At 34.3% G+C, this 22,428-nt stretch overlaps 1 protein-coding gene across 1 annotated transcript in view; it reads right to left on the bottom strand.

Annotated features, from left to right (window-relative positions):
* The window catches only part of LOC136040698 (neuron navigator 2-like), a 56,610-nt gene that overhangs the window by 24,340 nt on the left and 9,842 nt on the right, over nt 1–22,428 (bottom strand). The window contains exons 4-8 of the mRNA XM_065724998.1: nt 19,964–20,115; nt 15,718–15,801; nt 13,711–13,798; nt 3,118–3,290; nt 1,731–2,051 (exon numbers count right to left, since the gene is read on the bottom strand). Of these exons, the coding sequence (XP_065581070.1) occupies nt 1,731–2,051; nt 3,118–3,290; nt 13,711–13,798; nt 15,718–15,801; nt 19,964–20,115 (818 nt within the window). The remainder of the gene's footprint in view (nt 1–1,730; nt 2,052–3,117; nt 3,291–13,710; nt 13,799–15,717; nt 15,802–19,963; nt 20,116–22,428) is intronic.

Here is a 22,428-nt window from a genome sequence, read left to right on the forward strand (position 1 = left end):
ATTACAAGGTTTTTGGGGTTCATACAAACCACCAGAGTCTGGGGGCAAGGGTCGTAAGTTATGGCCCGGGGCATTTAAGATTTTTACGGGTAGGTATGGTTGTATAAACTTTATAGGTTGCTCATTTGGTCGAATATTGGAAATTCCAGTCCCTTTTAAGATTCCAAAGGGATGGAAGCCAACTAGTCCCCCCCCCCAACTACCTCATTTTTAACAAGCGCAGCTGATTGAAATTGTGAGACAGCCATGTTGTTCAAAATAGCTCAAAGAACATATAACAATGCCTCCAGGGTTGACAGAACTCCCCAAACCCCTGGAGCAACGGCTGTATGTTATACCCTGGGGGTATGTAAAGTTTTTGTGGAATGGGTGATCATATAAACTTCAAATGGGGATCCTTTGATTTGAAATTGGAAGTTATACTGCCCTTATTAAGAGACAAAGTGATTTGAGAGCAACAAGCCTCACCCCACGCCCATCATTTCCCCAAAAAACATCCAAACAAAGTTTTGAGACATCTCTTTTTTTTAGATTTGTTGAAAGGTTCAATAATTATGCATTTGGAGATTTCAACCCCCCTCCCCCTGATGCCTCAGAACAAGGAGTGTAAGTTAGGCAATTTGTTCATTGTTTACATATAGTAGATGTTATTGAGAAAAGGTGTGCATGTTTGACTTTTACTTTCCCAAAATGCTAAGGGCATTAAGGCGAGTCTAAAGAACTGATTTAAGAACTAAATCAAACATTCAGAGAATGTTGAGGGGAGTGTTGAACTAAATCAAATCATGTTATGTGTATATGGGTTGTAAAGGGGTGTAACTCAGGATTGACTGAGCATATTAATTTGGAACTTTCAGGAAATGACAAGGAGATTATCAATCGACTAAAAAGGAAATATTTGCACGCTACTACTACTACAACGACCACTGCTTCTATTGCTACCACAACTACTTATCATTTTGCCACTACAATCACTAAAGCTACTATTTCTCTAGCGAGTATTACTAAGGTTAAGAATATTGAAAAAGACATCCGAGGAAATGTTGATGTGAAATTTTAACTAAATCAAAACCTACTTATGTGCACACGGATTGCTGACACGGACGCATCAGCAACATTTTTAGAACGGCTTATTGTATCATGAGGATACTTCAGGGGCATCACAAGTAGGATCTTCAGTTGACCAAAGGCACATTAATGCCCTTAGTATTTTGGGAAAGTAAAAGTAAAACATACATACTTTTTTTCAATTAACATCTACTATATGAAAACAATAAACTAATTGGCTAACTTAAAAATCTAAATAGAACAGAAATTACAGTAAATAACCGAGTCAAACTCAAAATGAGCAGAAATTAACATAAATAGGGCACAAAATCCCTACTCCTTCCCAAGGAAAGAACATAATTTGCAATTTACTGAAAAAATACAAATGAATGTGCATTGTCAGTTCAATATACATATGCTGATATATATTCCTTAATTTATTAACAATTTCTTATTTACTAAAGTTATAAAAGAGACAAAATTTAATTTTTTCCGTTTTTGTTTTTGGTTTCATTTATTTCTTGATACTGATTTTTGGTAGTTTTACGCTTGGTAGGTTATTTAATTCTATTTTTGCTCATTTTTGGTTAAATGGAGTTCTTAACTTTCCTTTGAAAAACTTATTATTTGGTAAAAGTTTTTATTAATTAATAACTATGATTGAGCCTGGACAATACACTAACCTTCATTTTGTTCACTGTCTCTTTTAGAGCGTCAAGCTGATGCGCGGAACTTAAAGCTTCAAGTCGAATATCTGTTAAAACCATATCCTTTTCCCTGAGAAGCTTCTTGAGCTCATTTAAATCCTCCCCTTCTCCTAAATCTAAATTCAACGAAGAACGACTGCCTTTGAAAACTTCTTTTTCTTCTTTCTTAAGGCGAAGTTGAGCGTGACTTAAAGGTGGGGAGGAAGGGGCGGATCCATCTGTTTGGGCACCGCCCCTTGGATCGTCTTCAACAACTCCCGCTTTTCCAATTCTTCTTGACCGTGAGAAAAAAAGAAAAGATTAAATCAAAGACATTTATCAGACTGAGCAAATATATGCATCTGTATTCATACTAAAATTTACAGGCACAAAATAAATATACTAAGTTCATTTTCGAAGAAATAGTTACATGCCTCACTTGTATATCCAAAAGATTTCATAGCTTTAAAGATTAGTTCTTCTCATTTAACACGGGGATTTCTAGGCTACTTATCTTACTCGGAATCATGTTCTAAGAAGAATATATGATCTTCTACTACTAATCTTGTTCTAAAGCTTGACAGTTAAACGATTCCAAATTTCAGTGATTTTAAATTACAAAGTTCACCTTTCAAAACACATAAATAGAAGAAGCAACAAACAGACGAAACGGCTCGTCACAAATAAGCAACACAACGTCACAACACATCACGTTGCAACAGCTATTTGAAGCCAACACAAGGGTGTAAAACGAAGTCAGTTTCTTGGCTATTTTTACCTCGGAGGTTCTTATTCCTTGAGTACATAGAGAATTGCAATATATTTTATAGAAATCATATTATACAAATTGTAAACCGACAATTTTTGTGTATAAGATTTTGTTTTGTATATTGACAAGTTGCCATGAGTCTATTCAACATATATCCAATAAACATGTCTATTATTTTTTTTATTCCTAATACTTTATACATCCATTAATTATTTTTTGAAGTAACTTCACTCGCTCGTATTTATCAGCACTACATAATTCTGTTGGTGATTTATTGTTAGTGATTAATAGTAATTGTAATTTTCTGTTGTCAATAGCATTGTCAATGTAATTGACAATAGTAATTGTCTATTGTATTTTTTATTCCTAATACTTTATGCAGTCATTAATTACTTTTTAAAGTAACTTCACTCTTTCGTATTTATCCAAACTACATATTCCCGTTGGTGATTTACTGTTAGTGATTAATACCAATTAATCCACGTATCATTTAATTAAACTTACGGATGTTGGTACAGAAATTTATAGATCTTGGTCAATTAGCAACAAAAGTAATTAAGCACTCAAAGTTGCAGCACTGATTAAATATAGCAATAAAATGGTATTTCAGTTATAGCTTACCCAGCTCTTCTTCTTTCCATCTTTTCTAATGTCTGGTATTTCTCCACTGACATTTGAATGAGGCTGACCACCTGCTAAAGCAGTAGGGTTTGCTGAACTGCTCGCTGACGAGTGCGAAGTTAAGCTTGCCACAGAATCATTTGAAGCCTGCCGTGGCATTCCAGTCGCTGAAAAAATGGAAGATAATTCATGGAGAGAGATGAGGTTTCGAATTTTTCCATTTTAGAGGTATCTTCCTTTTTGTGATAACCTACTACTCTCTACGGCTCAAATGTTTGATTATTATTTTTTCCAGAGGCACTTCATATGGAAGGGATCGTCACATAAACTTCAGAAGGGCCTCATTCGATTTTAAATCCGAAGTTCTAGTGCCCTTATTAAGTTAAAAGTAATCAGAAGGCAAGTAGCCTCCCCCCATGTTCTTTTTTCCCAAATGCACCTAATAAAATATTTGGTATTTTGAGAGAGCCTTTTTGTCAAAAATAGTTCAAAGGTCAGATAACAAACACTCCAGGGTCAACACTACCCCCCAAGGCCTGGGGGCAGGCGTTGTAAGTTATGCCCTGGGGTACATATGGTTCCTAGGGAAAGGATGCTCGTATAAACTTCATAGAGGGCTCTTTTGATTGAAACTTGAAAGTTATAGTTCACTTTTTAAGAGTCAAAAGAGATCGTAGGACAATTAGCCCCCCCCCCTCCACGCCGTTTTTCCTCAAACCCATCAGATAAGAAATTCTAGATAGCCTTTTTGTTAAAAATAGTTCAAAGATCATAGAAACAAAAACTCCGGCGTCGACCCAACCTCCGAGGGCCAAGGGGCAGGCGTTGTAAGTTATGCCATAGGGGCATACATGGATCTTATGGAAGGACTGCTCGTATAAACTTCAGAGAAGATTCATTTGATTGAAAATTGAAAGTTACAGTTCACTGTTTGAGAGTCAAAAGAGATCGGAGGGGAACAAGCCTCCCCCCTTCCACGTCCTTTTTTCCTCAAACCCATCAGGCAAGAACTTTGAGAACCATTTTGTTGAAAAATAGTTCAAAGATCTATAACAAAAACTCTAGGGTTGACAATGCCCCCCAAGGCCCAGGGGCAGGCGTTGTAAGTTATGCTTTGGGGTCGTATATGGTTCTTGTGGAAGGGATGCTTGTATAAACTTCAGAGAGGGTTCATTTGATAATAAATTGAAAGTTCTAGTTCAGTTTTGAGAGTCAAAAGAGATTGGAGGGCAACTAGCCCCCACCTCCTTTTCTCCAAATGCATCTGATAGAAATTTTGAGATAGCCAGTTGTTCAAAAATAGTTTAGATTTCAGATAACAAAAACTCAGGTGTCGAAACAACCCTCCAGGTCCCAGGGGGCAGGCGTTGGGTTATACTCTGGGGGCATATATGTTTCTTATGAAGATAATGCTCGTGTAAACTTTAGGAAAGGCTCATTTGATTGGAAATGGAAAGTCCTATTTCACTTTTTAAGAGTTAAAAGAGATCCGAGGGCAACTAGCCCCCTACCCCTTTTTCCCCAAATTTTGAGAAAGCCATTTTGTTAAAAATAGTTCAAAGGTCAGAAAAAAATTCCAGTGTCGAAACGACCCACATGACCCGGGGGCAGGCGTTCTAGGTTATGCCCTCGGGGCATATAAACTTCATGAAGTTTGCTCGTATAAACTTCATGAAAGGCTCATTTGATTGCAAATTGAAAGTTCTAACTCATTTTTTAAGAGTCTAAAGAGATCAGAGGGCAAATAGCACCCCCCCCCACGGAATTTTTTCCCCAAACCCATTCGATACAAATTTTTGAGAAAGCCATTTTTTTTTAAATAGTTCAAAAATTAGATAACAAAAACACGGGTGTCAACACAACCCCCAGGGCCTGGGGGCAGACCTTGTAAGTTATGTTTTGGGGGCGTATATAATTCTTATGGAGAAGATGCTCGTATAAACTTCATGAAGGGTTCATTTGATTGCAAACTGAAAGCTCTAACTCACTTTTTAAGGGTCTAAAGAGATCGAAGGGCAACTACCCCCCCCCCACGGACTTTTTTCCCCAAAACCATTTGATACAAATTTTGAGAAAGCAATTTTTTTTAAATAGTTCAAAAATTAGGCAACAAAAATACCGGTGTCAACACAACCCCCAGGGGCCCGGGGGCGGGCATTATAAGTTATGTCTTGGGGGGGTATATGGTTCTAATGAAAGGGATGCTCGTATAAAGTTCAGACAGGGCTCATTTGATTGGCAATGGAATTTCCCAGTTCAATTTTTAAGAGTTAAAAGAGATCGGAGGGCAACTAGCCCCCCTTCCTCCACGTCCTATTTTCCTCCAGCCCATCCGATAAGAATTTTGAGATATTCGTTTTTTAAAATGGTTCAAACGTCATATAGCAAAAACTCCGGTGTCGACACAGCCCCAAGTGCCCGAGGGCGGGCGTTGTAAGTTATGCCCTTGGATATATGATTTCTATGGGAAGAATGCTCGTATAAACTTCAAAGAGGGTTCATTTGATTAGGAATCGAAAGTTCTAGTTCACTTGTTAAAGTTAAAGGTGATCCGATGGCAAGTAGCCCCCCACCATTTTCTCCTTAACCCATCCAATAAAATTTTGAGATAGCGTTTTAGTTAAAAATAGTTCGAAGATGATGTAACGAAAACTCCGGTGTCGACACAACGCCCCCGGTTTCGAGGGTAGGCGTTGTAAGTTATGCCCTGGGGTATACACGGTTTTTATGGAAAGGATGCTGATTTGAGATTGAGAGAGGGCTGATTTGAGTGAAAATTGAAAGTTCTAATTCGCTTTTTAAAAGTCCAAAGAGATCTGATGGCGATTAGCCCCCCCCCCTCACGGACTGGGGCGCTGTAAGTTGTGTCCTAGAGGCATATATGGTTCTTATGGAATAACTTTAGAGAGATAAACGCATAAACTTTAGAGAGGGCTCATTTGAATGGAAATTGAAAGTTCTAGTTTACTTCTTAAGAATCAATAGAGATCGGAGGGCAACTAGTCCCCCCACGCCCTTTCCCCAAACTCACTTAATACAAATTTCGAGATGGCCATTTTTTTTAAAAAAGGTCCAAGGTCAGATAACAAAAACTCTGGTGTCGACACCCGTATGTCCAAGGGTTACGAAAATGTGATTCTTATGAAAGGGATAATCGTATAAACTTCAGAGAGGGCTCAATTGATTGAAAAATATAAGTTCTAGTTCACTTTTTAAGAGTCAAAGCAGATCTGAGGGGAATTAGCCCCTCCGCGCTCTTTTCCCCAAAACCCGTCCGATTACAGTTTTGAGATACTCATTTTATTAAAAATAGTTCAACTGTCAGATAAAAACTCCGTTATCGACGCAATTTCCCAGAGCCCGAGAAGAGGCGTTGTAACTTGTGCTCTGAGGGCATATATGGTTCTTAAAAATGTTGAGGCAGCCATTTTTTTAAAAATAGTTTAAACATCAAATAACAAAACTCCGGAGTCGACACAACCCCCCTGAGCCCAGGGGCAACTGTTTTAAGTTATGCCCCGGAGGCATATACGGTTTTTATGTAAGGAGTGGTCGTATAAACTACGAAGGTGGCTCATTTCATTAGAAATTGGAAGTTCTACTTCCCTTTTTAAGATTCAAAAGAGGTCCGAGCGCAACTAGCCCCCCAGCCCTTTTTACCCCAAATCCATCCAAGACAAATTTTGAGATAGCAATTTAAAAAAAAATAGTTTAAACATCAGATAAAAAAAACCTCCAGGGTCGACACCCCCCCCCCCCCAGAGCCCAGGGGCAAGTGTTTTAAGCTATGCCCCGAAGGTGTATACAGTTTTTATGTAAGGGGTGGTCGTGTAAACAACGAAGGTGATTCATTTTATTAGAAATTGGAAGTTCTAGTTCTCTTTTTAAGATTCAAAAGAGGTCTGAGTGCATCTAGCCCCCCTAGCTCTTTTTACCCCAAATCTATTCCATATAAATTTTGAGATAAAAATTTTTTTCTTAATAGTTTAAACGTCAGATAACAAAAACCCCGGGGTCGACACAATTCGTCCGATCCCGGTGGCAAGTATTTTAAGTTATTTCCTCCGGAGGCGTACAAGGTTTTTGTGAATTGGATTAAGGATTAGTTGTTAGACCGCGGTTATTTCAGGGAATAGAGGTTATGTACTTCTACCGAATCTTGTCTTCACTACAAACAAGAGTATGATTCCTACCCGTTTCTCTAACGGTAAAAGTACGAGGTCTACTGCTTTACTAAAAGGAATTATATTACAAATATTTTCTGTTCTTATTACAACATTGAAAATAAGATGAAAATTGCAGTGAAACCAGGCCAGGATTTACCAATAGGCCCGCTAGGCCGTGTGGCTTTCACTATTCCCGAAGTTTTTGGAATTTCCCCGAAAATCTTGCAAAAAAGGAGTGGCAAAGATGTTTGAGCCTAGAGGCGTCAAAGCTTTAAATCTGGCCTAGGTGAAAGAAATTTTTGAGCTGGTGAGCTTTCAGCAACTAACATCATTATATATCCAATATTCAGTTTAATTTACTAGTTCTTACCAAAAATGTTAATTTGTTTTGGAATAAAAAAATATTATGAAATAGGGAATTTCGAATAACTCTAATCTTTAGCAATAAAAAACGAACAAAAATTATTAAAAAAAAACTTTTTGAAACAGAACTTTCTAAAGAAAAGTAAATGGCCATATGAAACTTAAGATCAGAGAAAATAGAAACCTTCAATAGCTCAAACCCAAAACAACCAGAAATCACCGTTAAAGAATAAATAATTCCCAAAACGAATAGAAATTAAATAAACAATCATAAAAAAACATACAACAGATACTAATATAGATGAATAAATGAATCTCAAAACGAGTAAAGCTTAAGTTGAATATGCAAATCAAGCTGAAAACGAACAAAAATATTTTGTTATTGAGGCATAAATAAACGAATATTTTGTTATTGAGGCGCTTCCATGAAAACGAATTATATTACAAATATTTTCTTTTGCACTTATCGCAACATTGAAAATAAACATAAAAATTACAGTAAAATTAAATTCTGAACTGACAATCTTTCAGCAATTAATATCATTATATATCAAATATTTAATTTCATTTTATTAGGTCTTTCCAAGACTGTTCAAGACAAATAGAGCTTCTTTACAAACAAGAGTTTGGATACTGCCCCCTTTTCTAACTGTGAAAATCTAAAACCTACTACGTCATTGGTGCTTATGAAAACGAATTATATTACAAAATTTTCTTTCTAGTTATTGCAGCATTGGAAAGGAAAATAAAATTGCAGTGAAATAAAATCTTGAACTGTTGATCTTAAAACAATTAATAGCATTGTATATCAAACATTCAGTTTGGTTTTATTTTTAATTTTCAAGGCTATCCAAGATAAATGTAGTTTTCAGTAAAGCACCAATGAAGCTGTGGGTTTTAGATTTTTACAGTGAAAGAAGGAGGCAAAATCCAAACTCTTCTTTTTAGAGATTTTTGTTCGTTTCAAACTGGATTTGCATATTCAATTTAAGTTTCACTAGCCTTACGATTTATTTACTCATTTGTATTAGCAACTATTGTTTGTTTGTTTGCTAAGATTGTTTGTTTAATTTCTGTTCGTTTTGGGTTTCACTTATGCCCCAATAGAAAAATATTTTTGTTCGTTTTCAGCTTGATTTGCAGATTCAACTTTTGCTTTACTCGTTTTGAGATTTATTTATTCATTTATATTATTGCCTGTTGTATGTTTTAATTCTATGATTGATTATTTAATTTCTGTTCGTTTTGGGTTTGATTTATTTTTTACAGTAATTTCTGGTTGCTTTGATTTTGAGTTATTGTAGGTTTCTATTTCTTCTGAGCTTAGGTTTCACATGACCTTTGCTTTTCTTTGGAAAACTTCTTTTTCGGAAAGTTTTTTTTTTAAATTTATCTCCTTGTATAATCGGCTTTAGTATGTTTTTTTCTTCTGTGGTTATTTATGTGTATCACTTTAAAAAAAAATCTTTCCAAAAAAGAAGTTTTCAAGGAAAAAAAAGAACAATATCAAACCCAAGACGAGTAGAAATAAATTCAAATAGTAATTCAAGTACAAAACGAACAAAAATCACTATCAATAAGTAATTGAAATCCAAAATGAACCGACATCGTAACAAAACGATCAAGTTAAACTTAAACCGAACAGAAACTTCCACCAACCAGAGTAGGACTAACGACCCCTGTACCTTATAAAGACAGAACGGCATTTGCATTTTACTGAAAAGAAAATATACCTTAAGCGCTTTCTCTTTTAGAAAGTTTATAACCCCAGCATTGCTGAGACTTTCAGGAATGAATATTAATATATTGAAACTGTAAATCTGCATTTCATTACATCTTTTCATTGATCTTTGTTAATATGATGATTTTGTTTCTTATTTTCACTTTTGTTGATGTTATGACAAATAAAACTCACTGCTTGAAATAAGAATTGTTTATTCAAAAATACACTTCCCATGTATAAATTCCCCCATGTTAGATTAAAAATTCCTCACTTATGCACTGGCGAAAGCTTTTCAATGGAACCTGTAAAACTATTTACAAGGAGCCGCAGCCACAGTCGCGAGTAGTTGCAACAGTTGTGATAGTAGTTGTAGTGGCAGTGTCTTTTGGTTAGTTCAACATTCTTTTCAACATACCCTAAAGGTTTCAACTTAATACCCTAAGCCGTTCCTGCAATATTGGTGATATTGGCGCCCTTTTGACAACCTGCATAAGTATAGTGAGTTTAGATTTAGTGAGGTTTCAGGAAAGGGTTGAAAAAAGGGGCGTGGGAGAGGGACTGGTTGCCCACCAATCCCTTATGAATCTTAAGAAAGGCACTATAACTTTGAATTTCCAATCGAAAGAACCTCCTCCAAACTTCTATAGGCAATAGCCCAGTGAAAAGCTGAAAATAAAAAATAAATAAACAATACACATTTCATCCCACATCGCGCTTTATTTAGGCGGTGCTATTGCGCTACCTATGTTTTGTTTACAGGCTGAATGAAGCACTATTTTTCTTTTTTATTTACTTTCCCTTTTCTTATTTCTTTTCTTCACTTTATAACAGATTCATACTGTATTTGACAAAAACTGCTAATTTGGAATTTTTTCGCAATAATTAACCATTAATAAAGTCTCTCAGGAGTAAAAAAGATTGGACCTAATTTTTATTTTGTTTTTGCTGGTTTTATTGAATATGCTTCGGGAACCTTTACTTTGTACGTTCAAAAGGATATTCTACATAATGAACAAAAAATACCAGAAAAAATACAAAGAATATGAATTAGAATAAACAGTAGATCATTCTATGGGACCCAACTTGATCAAATGTAGGGTATAACTTAATTAAGGTTTATATTTCTTGCGAAACGTTCGATTTTACGACAATTCTTCAGCTGTAACTTTCACCTATAAGCTAGAATTATGACAACCTATGTTTGTGACCACTCAGTTCTCTTCTGCATTATACTCGTAATAAAATTTTGTTTGATCAATTAGTCATATATAAAAAAGTCATATATGTAAATCATTTGTCATATATGTATTAGTCATATATCATATACATTTGTCATAAAGTCATATATGTAAATCAATATATATATATATATATATATATATATATATATATATATATATATATATATATATATATATATATATATATATATATATATATATATATATATATATATATATATATATATATATATATATATATATATATACCATAATTTAGTCATATATATATATCTATATATATAAAAATAAGTTGTCTGTCTGTGGATGTGTGGATCAGGTGACGTCACCTGAAAAAACTGGATCAGGTGACGTCAAAACTGAAAAAACTAAAAAAAGGCAAAAACTACAAAAAAACTAAAAACTAATAAAAAAAATAAAAAAGCTAAAAAACTAAAAAAAACTAAAAAAAGGCAAAAACTACAAAAAAAACTAAAAACTAATAAAAAAGCTAAAAAACTAAAAAAACTAAAAAAAGGCAAAAACTACAAAAAAAACTAAAAACTAATAAAAAAGCTAAAAAACTAAAAAAACTAAAAAAACTAAAAAAAGGTAAAAAACTAAAAAAACTAAAAACTAAAAAAAACTAAAAAAAAAGGAAAAAACTGAAAAATAAGCTAAAATAAAGGTAAAAACCAATAAAAAACTAAAAAAAAAACTGAAAAAAAATAAAAAAAGGCAAAAACTACAAAAAAAACTAAAAACTAATAAAAAAAGTAAAAAAGCTAAAAAACTAAAAAAAACTAAAAAAAGGTAAAAAACTAAAAACAATAAAAAATAAAAAAAAAATAAAAAAAAGGAAAAAACTGAAAAATAAGCTAAAATAAATGACGACACTCAAAGAGAAAGCGACCAGGACAAAAGGAATGTTCGATTAGCAATCAACAAAGCACCGGGACACAGGGAGTATAAATGACGACCAGGACATAAGTAAAAAAAAAAATTAACAAAACTAAAAAGAAGGTAAAAACTACAAAAAAACTAAAAAAAAAAAAGACACTCAAAGAGAAAGCGACCAGGACAAAAGGAATGTTCGATTAGCAATCAACAAAGCACCGGGACACAGGGAGTATAAATGACGACCAGGACATAAGTAAAAAAAAAAAATAACAAAACTAAAAAGAAGGTAAAAACTACAAAAAAACTAAAAAGAAAAAAAAAACTAAAAACTAATAAAAAAACTAAAAAATCTAAAAATCTAAATAAACTAAAAAAGAAAAAAAAAGGAAAAAATAAAGGAGAAAAACAAAACTAAAAAACGAATGTATATACAGACCGGTACACCGGGATACAAATGACGACCGGGACACAGGGAATATAAATGACGACCGGGACACAGGGACACAACTACAACGGGGACACCGGGGGAAACAGGGGGATATAAATGACAACCGGGACAAAAAAACTAAAAAGAAAAAAAAAACTAAAAACTAATAAAAAAACTAAAAAATCTAAAAATCTAAATAAGCTAAAAAAGAAAAAAAAGGAGAAAAACAAAACTAAAAAACGAATGTATATACAGACCGGGACACCGGGATACAAATGACGACCGGGACACAGGGAATATAAATGACGACCGGGACACAGGGACACAACTACAACGGGGACACCGGGGGAAACAGGGGGATGTAAATGACGACCGGGACACCGGGACAGGGAATGGTCGATTAGCAATCACCATCAACAAAGCTCAAGGGCAATCATTAGAATCATGAGGTATAGATCTGAATACAGATTGTTTTCCCATGGACCATTATATGTTGCATGTTCAAGAGTCGGTAAACCTGACAATCTATTTATATGCAAAGACAATGGGACAGCAAAGAATGTTGTATATTCGCATGTTTTACGTAGTTAAAACCATATATATATATATATATATATATATATATATATATATATATATATATATATATATATATATATATATATATATATATATATATATATATATATATATATATCTATATTCACAGGTGGGACATAGGGACACAACTACAATGGCGCGTAACTATTATGGCGCGTAACGACTTACGCGCGCGGGGGGGCTTGGGGGGGGCGCGAAGCGCCCCCACCAACTAGGTGTTGGGGTGGCGCGAAGCGCCACCCCAACAGCTAGTATATATATATATATATATATATATATATATATATATATATATATATATATATATATATATATATATAACCATAATTTAGTCATATATATATATATATATATATATATATATATATATATATATATATATATATATATATATATATATATATATATATATATATATATATATATATATATATATATATATATATATTTATATATATATAAATCAGTCAAAATATAAAGTCATATATAAATGGGCGAAGAATATTCATATTATATTAGGATTAAGACTTAAAACACAACTAATTGTAAGGAGATACGTAAATTAACTTTTGTTTTAATAAAAATTCCGTTTGATCAATTATTCATATATAAATGGGCGGAGAATATTTATATTATATTAGGATTAAGACTGAAAACACAACCGATTAAAAGGAGAAGCGTATAATAAATCAAGTAAATAGTATAATCTATGAAAGTTTTAAGATTTTTCTATGAAGTTTCCAAAAGAGTGTGTTTACTTTTATAAGAGTTAAGGCATTCAGAAGTAACTCACCGATAAATAAAGATTCATTTATAGACTTAAGGCTATTATACAAAAATAGACATGAATCAATATTTGACAGGAGGAACCACAAAAAGGATAATCTCTACTTCCATTCAATGTATTTTCCCACCCCCCAACGGCACTCATTGAGCATCAGCCTTCTCTGTTCTGTATCTATTTTCTATTCTTCTCTTTATCAACCCTTTTTGTTCCACTATCTTCAAAAGAAAAATAGTCTATAAGGCATACATTCGATTTTCACCAATTTCTTGGCTTTAAACACATGTCATGCTATTCTTATTTTACTTATCTCTGATTTATGTTTTAGTTTGATATGAAACTCTTTTGGCTGCGTAATATTTCTAATTTAGTATGCTTAAAAAAGAAAAAGAAAATAAACTTACTATCCAGAGGTTTCAATTGCATTCCGGCGTCAATTCCTTGTTTTCTAAGATTTTCAATCAAGGATCGAAGCTCACTTAGCTCATTATCCTGAAAGGCATAAGCCATATATATCAGGTGATATTAAGCTTAATATTACTACAAAAAATTAAGCCTTATAATATATTGTTATTATAATATATTAAATGATATAAAATTTATTATATATTGTTATTGCAATAGTAATATACTAAGCTCAATGTTATTATGGCATATTGCGTCATAATATTTAAATACGTTTCTAGTTAAGCTAAAAGACGCTCTGGCCTTTTAGCAAGTTTAAGGGGCGGTATCTCAACTCCTTTATATGCGAACTTATGTTTGTTTTAAGTAGAACTTAAGTACTCATTTTTATTTCTGTTCGCTTTCAAACCATTTATTTATCCACTGAAGTATCTACTGAAAATGATTATTCATTTCAGTTTCTATTCGTTTTAAGTTTGAATCAAACATATGACTCTATTTCTGCTCGTCTTATGTTTAAATATGGCTCTTTACTTTTATTTGAAGAATACATTTTTTGGTAACCTTAAAAAAACTTCTGCTCGCTTTACTTGAAGTAATCTTATTATTGGTTAATACTAGGATTATCTGTAAAACATTTTTCAGTTTTGCAGCTTGAGAATGAAGTTTTGGACAAAAATGGAATAATTAGTCAACATTTTTTTATCACTAGCTTGGTACAACAAATTTTTCAAATAGGTTTACTGTAGAATTTCAGGTGGATTGAGAGGGAGAACATTATTAATTTGAATTGAAAGTCTGCGTGATTTTTGGTCTTCTACAGAACCGGGTCATTCTGACCCCCCTCTTGTTTTCTTAGGAAAGGAAAGGCACACTTCTTGTGAATTTCTTTGGACAACATTACGGTTAGTACCTCAAATTGAGCGGAGGCTATGTAAATTCGCTACATACATACCATCTAAGGATATCTCAAATTACCCAAAAAAGAGTATTCTCTATTGTAGAGGAGAATATTAACAAAATAAATTAACTGCCATGGGTAAAAATGTTATAGCTACCTAAATTTAAGTTAGGTTAACAAAATACTTAACCTATTAGAAAAGGTTGACTAAATGCGTCGCAATGGACAAACAGAAAGTAGGAAATCCTACATTAAGCTCACATGGTATTATACGAATGGCTAAAAACTCTTGAGTTTATTTCATAAGATGGCAAAGCCAGAACCTTTAAAAATGAGAAAAAGTGAGAAGAGCGTTCTCTACTGTATATGTCTCATATAGTTTAACATGGCAAATAATTCTTGGTAGCGGGGTCTTTCTAAATCCGGCTTTCTCAGTTCTAGGTTTCTGTGGGTTAGACGCTTTTCACATAGGGTTGCACCAATTCCTCCTGTTTAAATAGCTATGTTTAGCTATAAAGGGGGTTTAGAACAGATAGTAGCCACTGGAAAAAGTTGTAAGCCCCTTTAAATATGTAGGTTTTTTAATTGCATATATTTCTAATTGATTCAAAAGTTTTAGAGGTGGATTGATAAGCCAGGAAATTAGGTTTTTAAACCAAGCCTAGTTATGTCTATGTTGAGTTTAACCCTTAAATAAGTAGCCTATGAACTCCATCAAGGGGACTTGTGTTGTTTACGGTAAGATAAATTTGAGGTTACCTCAAAGGAATGCAACTTGAATACGTAATTATATTTGCCATAACAGATACTAAATAGTTAAGAAAAAGGTCAAAACATGGTTATCGTTGCATGCAAACCTCGTAATACGTCAATTTTGATGGAATTTATTAAAATGACTTACCCGATTTCTTGGATACCTCTAAAATTTTTTGATAGATTATAACCGACAGTTATATCTCATAAGTTATACCGACCGTTATATCTCACTCCAGTTTTTTTGCTATATAATTAAGCAGTTTCATATAAAACAGTTTCATGATTAAACAGTTTCAGATAAAAATTAAATTGGTATCGTAAAAAGCGAGCTGTCAATGTAATTGCCTACCTTTTGCTCTGAAGTTAAGTGTAGTTGTTGAAGTCTATTTGTCATATTCGACAAGGATTGCTCAAATGCAGATACGACATGGGCCTAAAAATTAAAAGATAAACAGATAAAAATATTAAAAGATAAAACATAAACAGATAGATTGTCACTGTCATAGCTGAAGGTTGTATTTGACATTTGCACTTTTCTGATATAATGGTAAAACCGTTTTCCAAGCTGTTCTCAAATGGAGGATCAGCAGGGCAATATATTTTCAACTACAATTTAATCATCTTATCTATACTGCCCTATCGATTCTCTATTTGAAAACAGCTAAGCAAACCATATTTGGCAATAATCCCAGATGTCTGGGAATGCCAGATACGACTTTTAGACCTGAAACAAAATTTGCAAAGCAATTTTTAGCAATAGTACCAATTTTGAATAAACATGACAAAAGGGGACTCGGGAGAGACATATAACCGAACGTAGCACGGTTGCTGTGTGAATGCTTCCTAAGTTGTTTTCTCCTTCAGAAGAAAAAAGCTTTTAATGCCAAGCAGCTCGACCATTCACAAACCAACTCGGTGCAACCCAAAGCCATATAATTCAACATCCAGACAATTCAATAAAAGATAAAGTATCTTGGAAGCGTTCCAACTCATTTTGAAGGAGAAGTGGAGCAAAACTTCATAGGAACAAGACATCCAAATATTAAGAAATGAAGACAAAGAACCATAAAATGTGACGAGAGGCCTGGGTATGTGTTTTTTTTTGGGGGGGGGGGGATATGACTTGTTTCTATATTCAGCACCTCTTGCAAAATCTATCTTACTTGGTGGTTTGAAACCCAAAACTGAAAATACTGCTTCCAATTTTTGCATGTGTTTGGACTAAAAGGCTAACAATGTCTTACAGGAAAGACATTAAACGTTGTAAAACATCATAAGTACAAAGTATTTTTGCTAATTTTAGAAACATAGGAGATAGCAAAAGAAATAAGGTCACCGCTTAGTTCATTTGATCGAAAGTAATGAGTATAAATAACTGTAGCACAGAGGCATGGATATTAAGGGAAGAAAAGGATGATATGTTACACATTTCACAGCTATATTAAAAAAACAAACAATTTTTTACATGGATATTAGCAGTGATGCACCAAACTCTACTCTTTATTACCAGAGGGGTTATGCTTTCAACAGTATTGGAAACTAATTTTAAAGCATCTAGATGAAACGAAACGCTGGTTCAACCTCGTGATGCATTTGATTTGATCTTCAATAGAACCCTTATCAGAAAGCTTTTGACAAATTTTAATGTCAATGTATGTTTGGTAAGAATGGTTGCAAATTTTCTTTCAGGAAGAATTAAAAAAACTAAGTGTAAATCAGCCTATTCTGATCCCCAGCTAATCTACTGCAGAGTTCCTCAGGGAACAGTTTTAAGCCCTCCACTTTTTTGGTTATGGTAAACGAGTTGGCAAATGATGAGACGGATTGCTTTAAGTTCGTTGATGATTTATCCGTACTGGAGCTAGGTAAAAAGAGTGTTTCAAGTAAGGCAGACAGAATAATGGCGAGTTTATCACGCCAAGCTGAGGAGGGCAAAATGATCGTTAATCATGAAAAATCACTCGTACCAACTTTTTCTCTGCTGAGGGACAGTTCAGTCCTTGCTTTAAAGAATGTTTAAGGCATTATCAATATCAAACTTTTGGGAATTTACCTCACACATGACCTGAAATAAGAAAAACAGAAACAGGAGATGACCAAACGGCCAAACCTGGGTGTCCTTTCTTTAAAACTCCTTGCTCGTCATGGTATCCCAGCCCCCCACCTATTACGTATTTTTCTTACTTTTGTCAAACCGCTGGTAGATTATGCTGCTTGTCCTGTTTGGCATTAAGGCCAGACTTCGGACCAGGAGGACCGCCTGAAAAGGATCCAATACCGAGCTCTTCTGGCAGTGTCTAAATCTCCCTAAGTCCCTTGTCACTCCCTTTTAAAACAATTTTCACTTACAACTCTTTCAACACGCCATGATGAATTGTATTTAAAATTTGGTGTCGGTATTTTAGGAAACCCACGGGTTCATGAAATCCTCCATCCTGAGCATCTCTTTTCGCGCCAACGAGACATGTAGCTTAACTGGTAAAAAAAATCAGCCGGTACCAGCACTGCATATGCGGTAAGCAAATAGTTTTGTTCCCTTGTTCGTCAAGATTTTTATTCTGCACCCACTCATCAATAACTGTATAGATTTATTTTTAGTTAATTATTCTTTTTGTTCGTTTAACTCTGTTTGACAGTTTATTTTGAATCTGTATTATTTCAAATCAATATATAATTTTTTAAGACGATTGCTATGGCTGATTTATGGGATTTTTTGCATAGTTGACTTTAGAGTTTTGCTGGGCTACTCATTTTTTTTTTCTTTTTTTTTATTATTAGAAAGGAACTTGAGCATCCTCACTTAATAGTTTCCCAAACCCCTCGTTCAGCTCTTTATGCTATTAAAAAAAAATTTCTGCTGGGAGGGAGGTAAGGTTTACTAAACGGGGAGGATTTTCAGCGAAGAGGAAAGTTTCTGGGGGAATTTTCCAGGAAACATATTACACGGAGGGAGGGAAGGGGATTTCCTGGGATGATCTGAAAACTGTCAGAAATTAAATTAGAGAAGCAAATTGTTTCAAAATATCCCCCCTCCCCAGAGAAAATTATCCCTAAAATTTCTATATATTTCCCAATGACAAATACTATATGTGGACAATATTGGGTCAATTGTGAAAATTACATCCCTTTCTTCAGGGACTATGGAGGGTTGTGTCATCTTCGGAAGCATAGCTATTGAACCTTTCAACTACGCTGAATGAAATGGCTATCTTAAATTTTTGTCGGATGTCTTTGGGGGGGGGGGGGGGGGCTGGGCATGGAATGAGAGCTAGGTGCACCCAATCTTTTTGTTCACTTAAACATGGCACTAGAACTTTTGATTTCGTTAAACTTGCTCCGGGTTCTTTTAGGACAATTGATTCCATGCGATCATCCCTAAAAACAAAACAAAAAAAACAACAAATAAACACGCAGTGATCTTTTTTCTGGCAAAAAAAATCCATATTTCTGTAGTTGGGAGCTTGAAACCACCATGGTAATACTCTCCGACATGCTGAATTCGATGGTGTTATTTTCGTTAAGATCACTTGACTTTTTGCAAGTGTCTCCTCCCTGCTTCTCAAATCAGGCAAGTTTTCTCCAGCCCGTAGCTTTTGATGGGTAACATTAAACTTGATGAATTTTATATGTTTGGAATAAGCATAAAACGGCAATTCTTTCAATTATTCAAAATTCCGTTTTTTAGAGTTTTGATTACTATTGGGCCGAGTTACTTTTTACTAATAGTTCGTTACCACTAACTGTTTGACTTTTTATGAACAAGATATATAATAAATAAGTCTCTTGTCTCTTGTGTGAAATTAAACAAGGTCAACGCGAGTAATTACAACGAACTAAATGGAAATTTTCGTCATTTTCAAACCCTCTGTAATTATAGTATATGCTCCAGCTCTGCTCTAGCATAACCAACACAATACCGTTGGTTTGGTAAAAAGCTCTATGTCTTTCATAGGTTATCATTATTACTTTTATCCCCTCCCTCCTAGCCTCATGCTATACAAGGGATAGTCGTTGAAACTTCTGAGACAGCTATTTTGATCAAGCTGCCCTTTTCAGGGCCGAAACCAATTGAACAGTAAAATAAAACCCTTTCATTACCAAGCTGCCTCCAGAAGCCTCGTGTAGCATTGATATACCATCCCCCTACCGGCCGAATCTTTGTTTCAAGGGTTTTCAATCTGTACGATTGAAGGGCCAAAGGTGATGCTCTTGCACCTGTGCCACCTCCAACTCGCCCTTTTGTGTATCTTTTTGGATTCTTTTCAATAGTAAATTAGACTACGCTTGGTTTAAATCAGACTCATACAAAACTTTTCAATCCTTCAAGGACTTATAAGTAGTTACACAAGTACGGGCCTTGATCTAGCTCTCAATCTGAGGCTAATATTGCAATAGAGACGTCCAATACCAAAAATATATTAGATATATATCTCCCAAATAATGGAAATGTCAGGTCCTACTGAAATTTAAGTCAAGTGAGGATTCTAGATCCATATAAATAGAGGTCTCTAGTTAGGTGGTTAGGTCCTTGGGTCTGTCTCCCCTCCAGTATTCCCCAAGTAAACTTTGATGTAAGGGAAAAAAAGCTTACTTACGTTTGTAGAGAGCTGACCACTTAGAGTATTCACTTTTGTCTGGGCTTCCACTAGTTCCTTTCTTAGCTTTCTAATTTCTGCAGCTTGCTTTTCCTCTTGAGTGCTATACAGTGAGCTAGCAGTTGACACAAGGCTGAGTGAAGATGCATGACCTGCAGAAAAAAGTGTCAACTCTAGATTACAAACAGCCTACCTAAACAATATGTCACCAGGTGACAGTAACAAACTTAAACACTTTTCTGAACAAACAATTGTTTTGAAATATGCGTTTGTCCAGGAGTTACTTCAATCAATATCATAGGTCCAGATTAACTGACCCTTCAAATTTCATATCTTTAGAAAGTTTGCCCGCTCTCCTGAGTAATAAAACAAGATAATACTTATACATAGCTATTGGTGCTCATTGGCGATGAACCTTCATGGAAAGGTCATGTAAACAAACATTTCATAGCACTAGAAGAAATTGTAGCTTTTTTTTTAAAGAATATAATTTCATATCCTGTTTAAGCTCAGGGGTCATAAATAGAACTTTTGTCGATGTTCAGTTTCGGTTTTTCTGCAAGAACATTGTTAATTACAAATATTTGTTCATTGACAACTAGTTTTGACTCATACCATGGGGTAGTAGGCATCACATCTTCGTTATTTAAGTGTGCTATAGAAGCAGCAAAATATAACGCAAATACTGGTTCGGATATGATGAAGCTTGACTAACACAGAAAAAACAAAATACAGTTTTTCCTTCTAGACCAAAAAAAAATGTTTCTAAAGTTGGAACGGACATTTTATAATTGTAATTTCTAAAATAAGTGTAATTTGACACTCAAAATTAAGAGTAATTTGATGGCTTATATTTTACAATTATTTTTTATATCTTAAATACATAGCTTAAGCATAAAACATGCAGAATTTTACTAAGAGAGAGACATATTCTTCAGCGGTCAGTGAATTAGTGATATATGTCAATCAAAATGTGGTTGGTACTTCTGCAATTGCCTTTGATGTGCTTCACGTTCATCAGCACCATTATGCCATTATGTCACTGTGGATTTATTCATGTATGTCAGTGTAGATTTTTGTCATTATGACATTATAACACTTGTATAGATTAGGCTAGGTTGGGTTCGGGGATTTTGGGGGTATATCACAGCCTTTGGTCAAGCTAAGTACACTTATTGACCTTAAGGTGGCTCTAAAAATCGCTGTTTCTCATGCAGTATAGCTCTTAAAACAGTCTGTAATAACTTACAACGACAATTTTAATAAGACATTAAAAACTGAAAACAGTTCAGACGGGGATACTAGAAAAGTTAGAGGAGTAAGGGTGTCACTTTCTGAGAAGCAAATTCCAGGCATCCTTGACCCCCTTTTAACACTTCTTTAAAGTTTCCACTCAACAGTCCCACACGTTCCTTGGGTATATAAGGTAAACAATTAGTGTCTTCTGATTTTCGACATTAGGGATCTTTTGATTTACGATTTAAGAAGGCAATGTATCTGGTACAAGTTATTTCTTTTCTAAGAAATTTGAAACAAAATATCCAAGACTATCCCCCCCCCCCCGCACATCAGCTCAATAATAGTGAATAAGTGGGAAATCTTATTTTTCTACTTTTTCTTATCCATAGCTGGTCTTTCGATTTTCAATTGATTAAGACAAATTCTTTCCACAAAACATATTTTTTAAAGAAAAGTAAAGAGCTACATTAAACCGAATATGAGCGGAAATAAAGTCAAATAGTAACTCAAGTGTTAAACGATCACGAACCAATATCAATAAAGAAGTAAAACCCAAAAGAAACAGAAATTACAATCAATAACAAACTACCACAAACAGGGAAAGAGTCAACGCCCTTAAGCCTTTAAAGACTAGATTGTTCCTTGTGATTCACTTAAAGCAATTCTTATTTTGAGCTGCGAGTTTTCATTTGACCTAATATTGAAAAAGAAAGAAAAAGATTCGTTATATTGACCAAGATTACTGGAAAAAAGAATGCAGATTTAAAGTGCAATATACATTTTTATTCTTTCCTGATAGTTTCAGCAGTTTTGTATTTACTAATGTTATAAGAGAGAAAATGTTTAAGATATTTTTCGTTTTCAGCAAAATGCAAATGCCGTTCTGGGCCAGAAAAGTTATAGGCGGTCATACTCCTGTTTGTAGTAATTTCGGTTTGTTTTAAGTTTAACTTGATTATTCACTATAATTTCCTTTCGTTTTCGGTTTCACATATTTATCAATTGTGACTTATGTTCGTTTGACTCTCACAATTGCAGCTAGTCACAGTCACAAGTAGCGGCAATCGCAAGTTATTGCAGTCACAGTTACAAGTCACAATCCCAAGTAATTGCAGTCGCAATAGCATGTAGGCATAGTCGCAGTAAGTGACCAATGTTAAAATCACAATCAATTGCAGTAATAGGCACAAGAGGTACACTAGTAGTCACAAATAAATGGAGTCGCA

The sequence above is a fragment of the Artemia franciscana genome, chromosome 21, assembly GCF_032884065.1.
Source record: "Artemia franciscana chromosome 21, ASM3288406v1, whole genome shotgun sequence".
NCBI lineage: Eukaryota > Metazoa > Arthropoda > Branchiopoda > Anostraca > Artemiidae > Artemia > Artemia franciscana.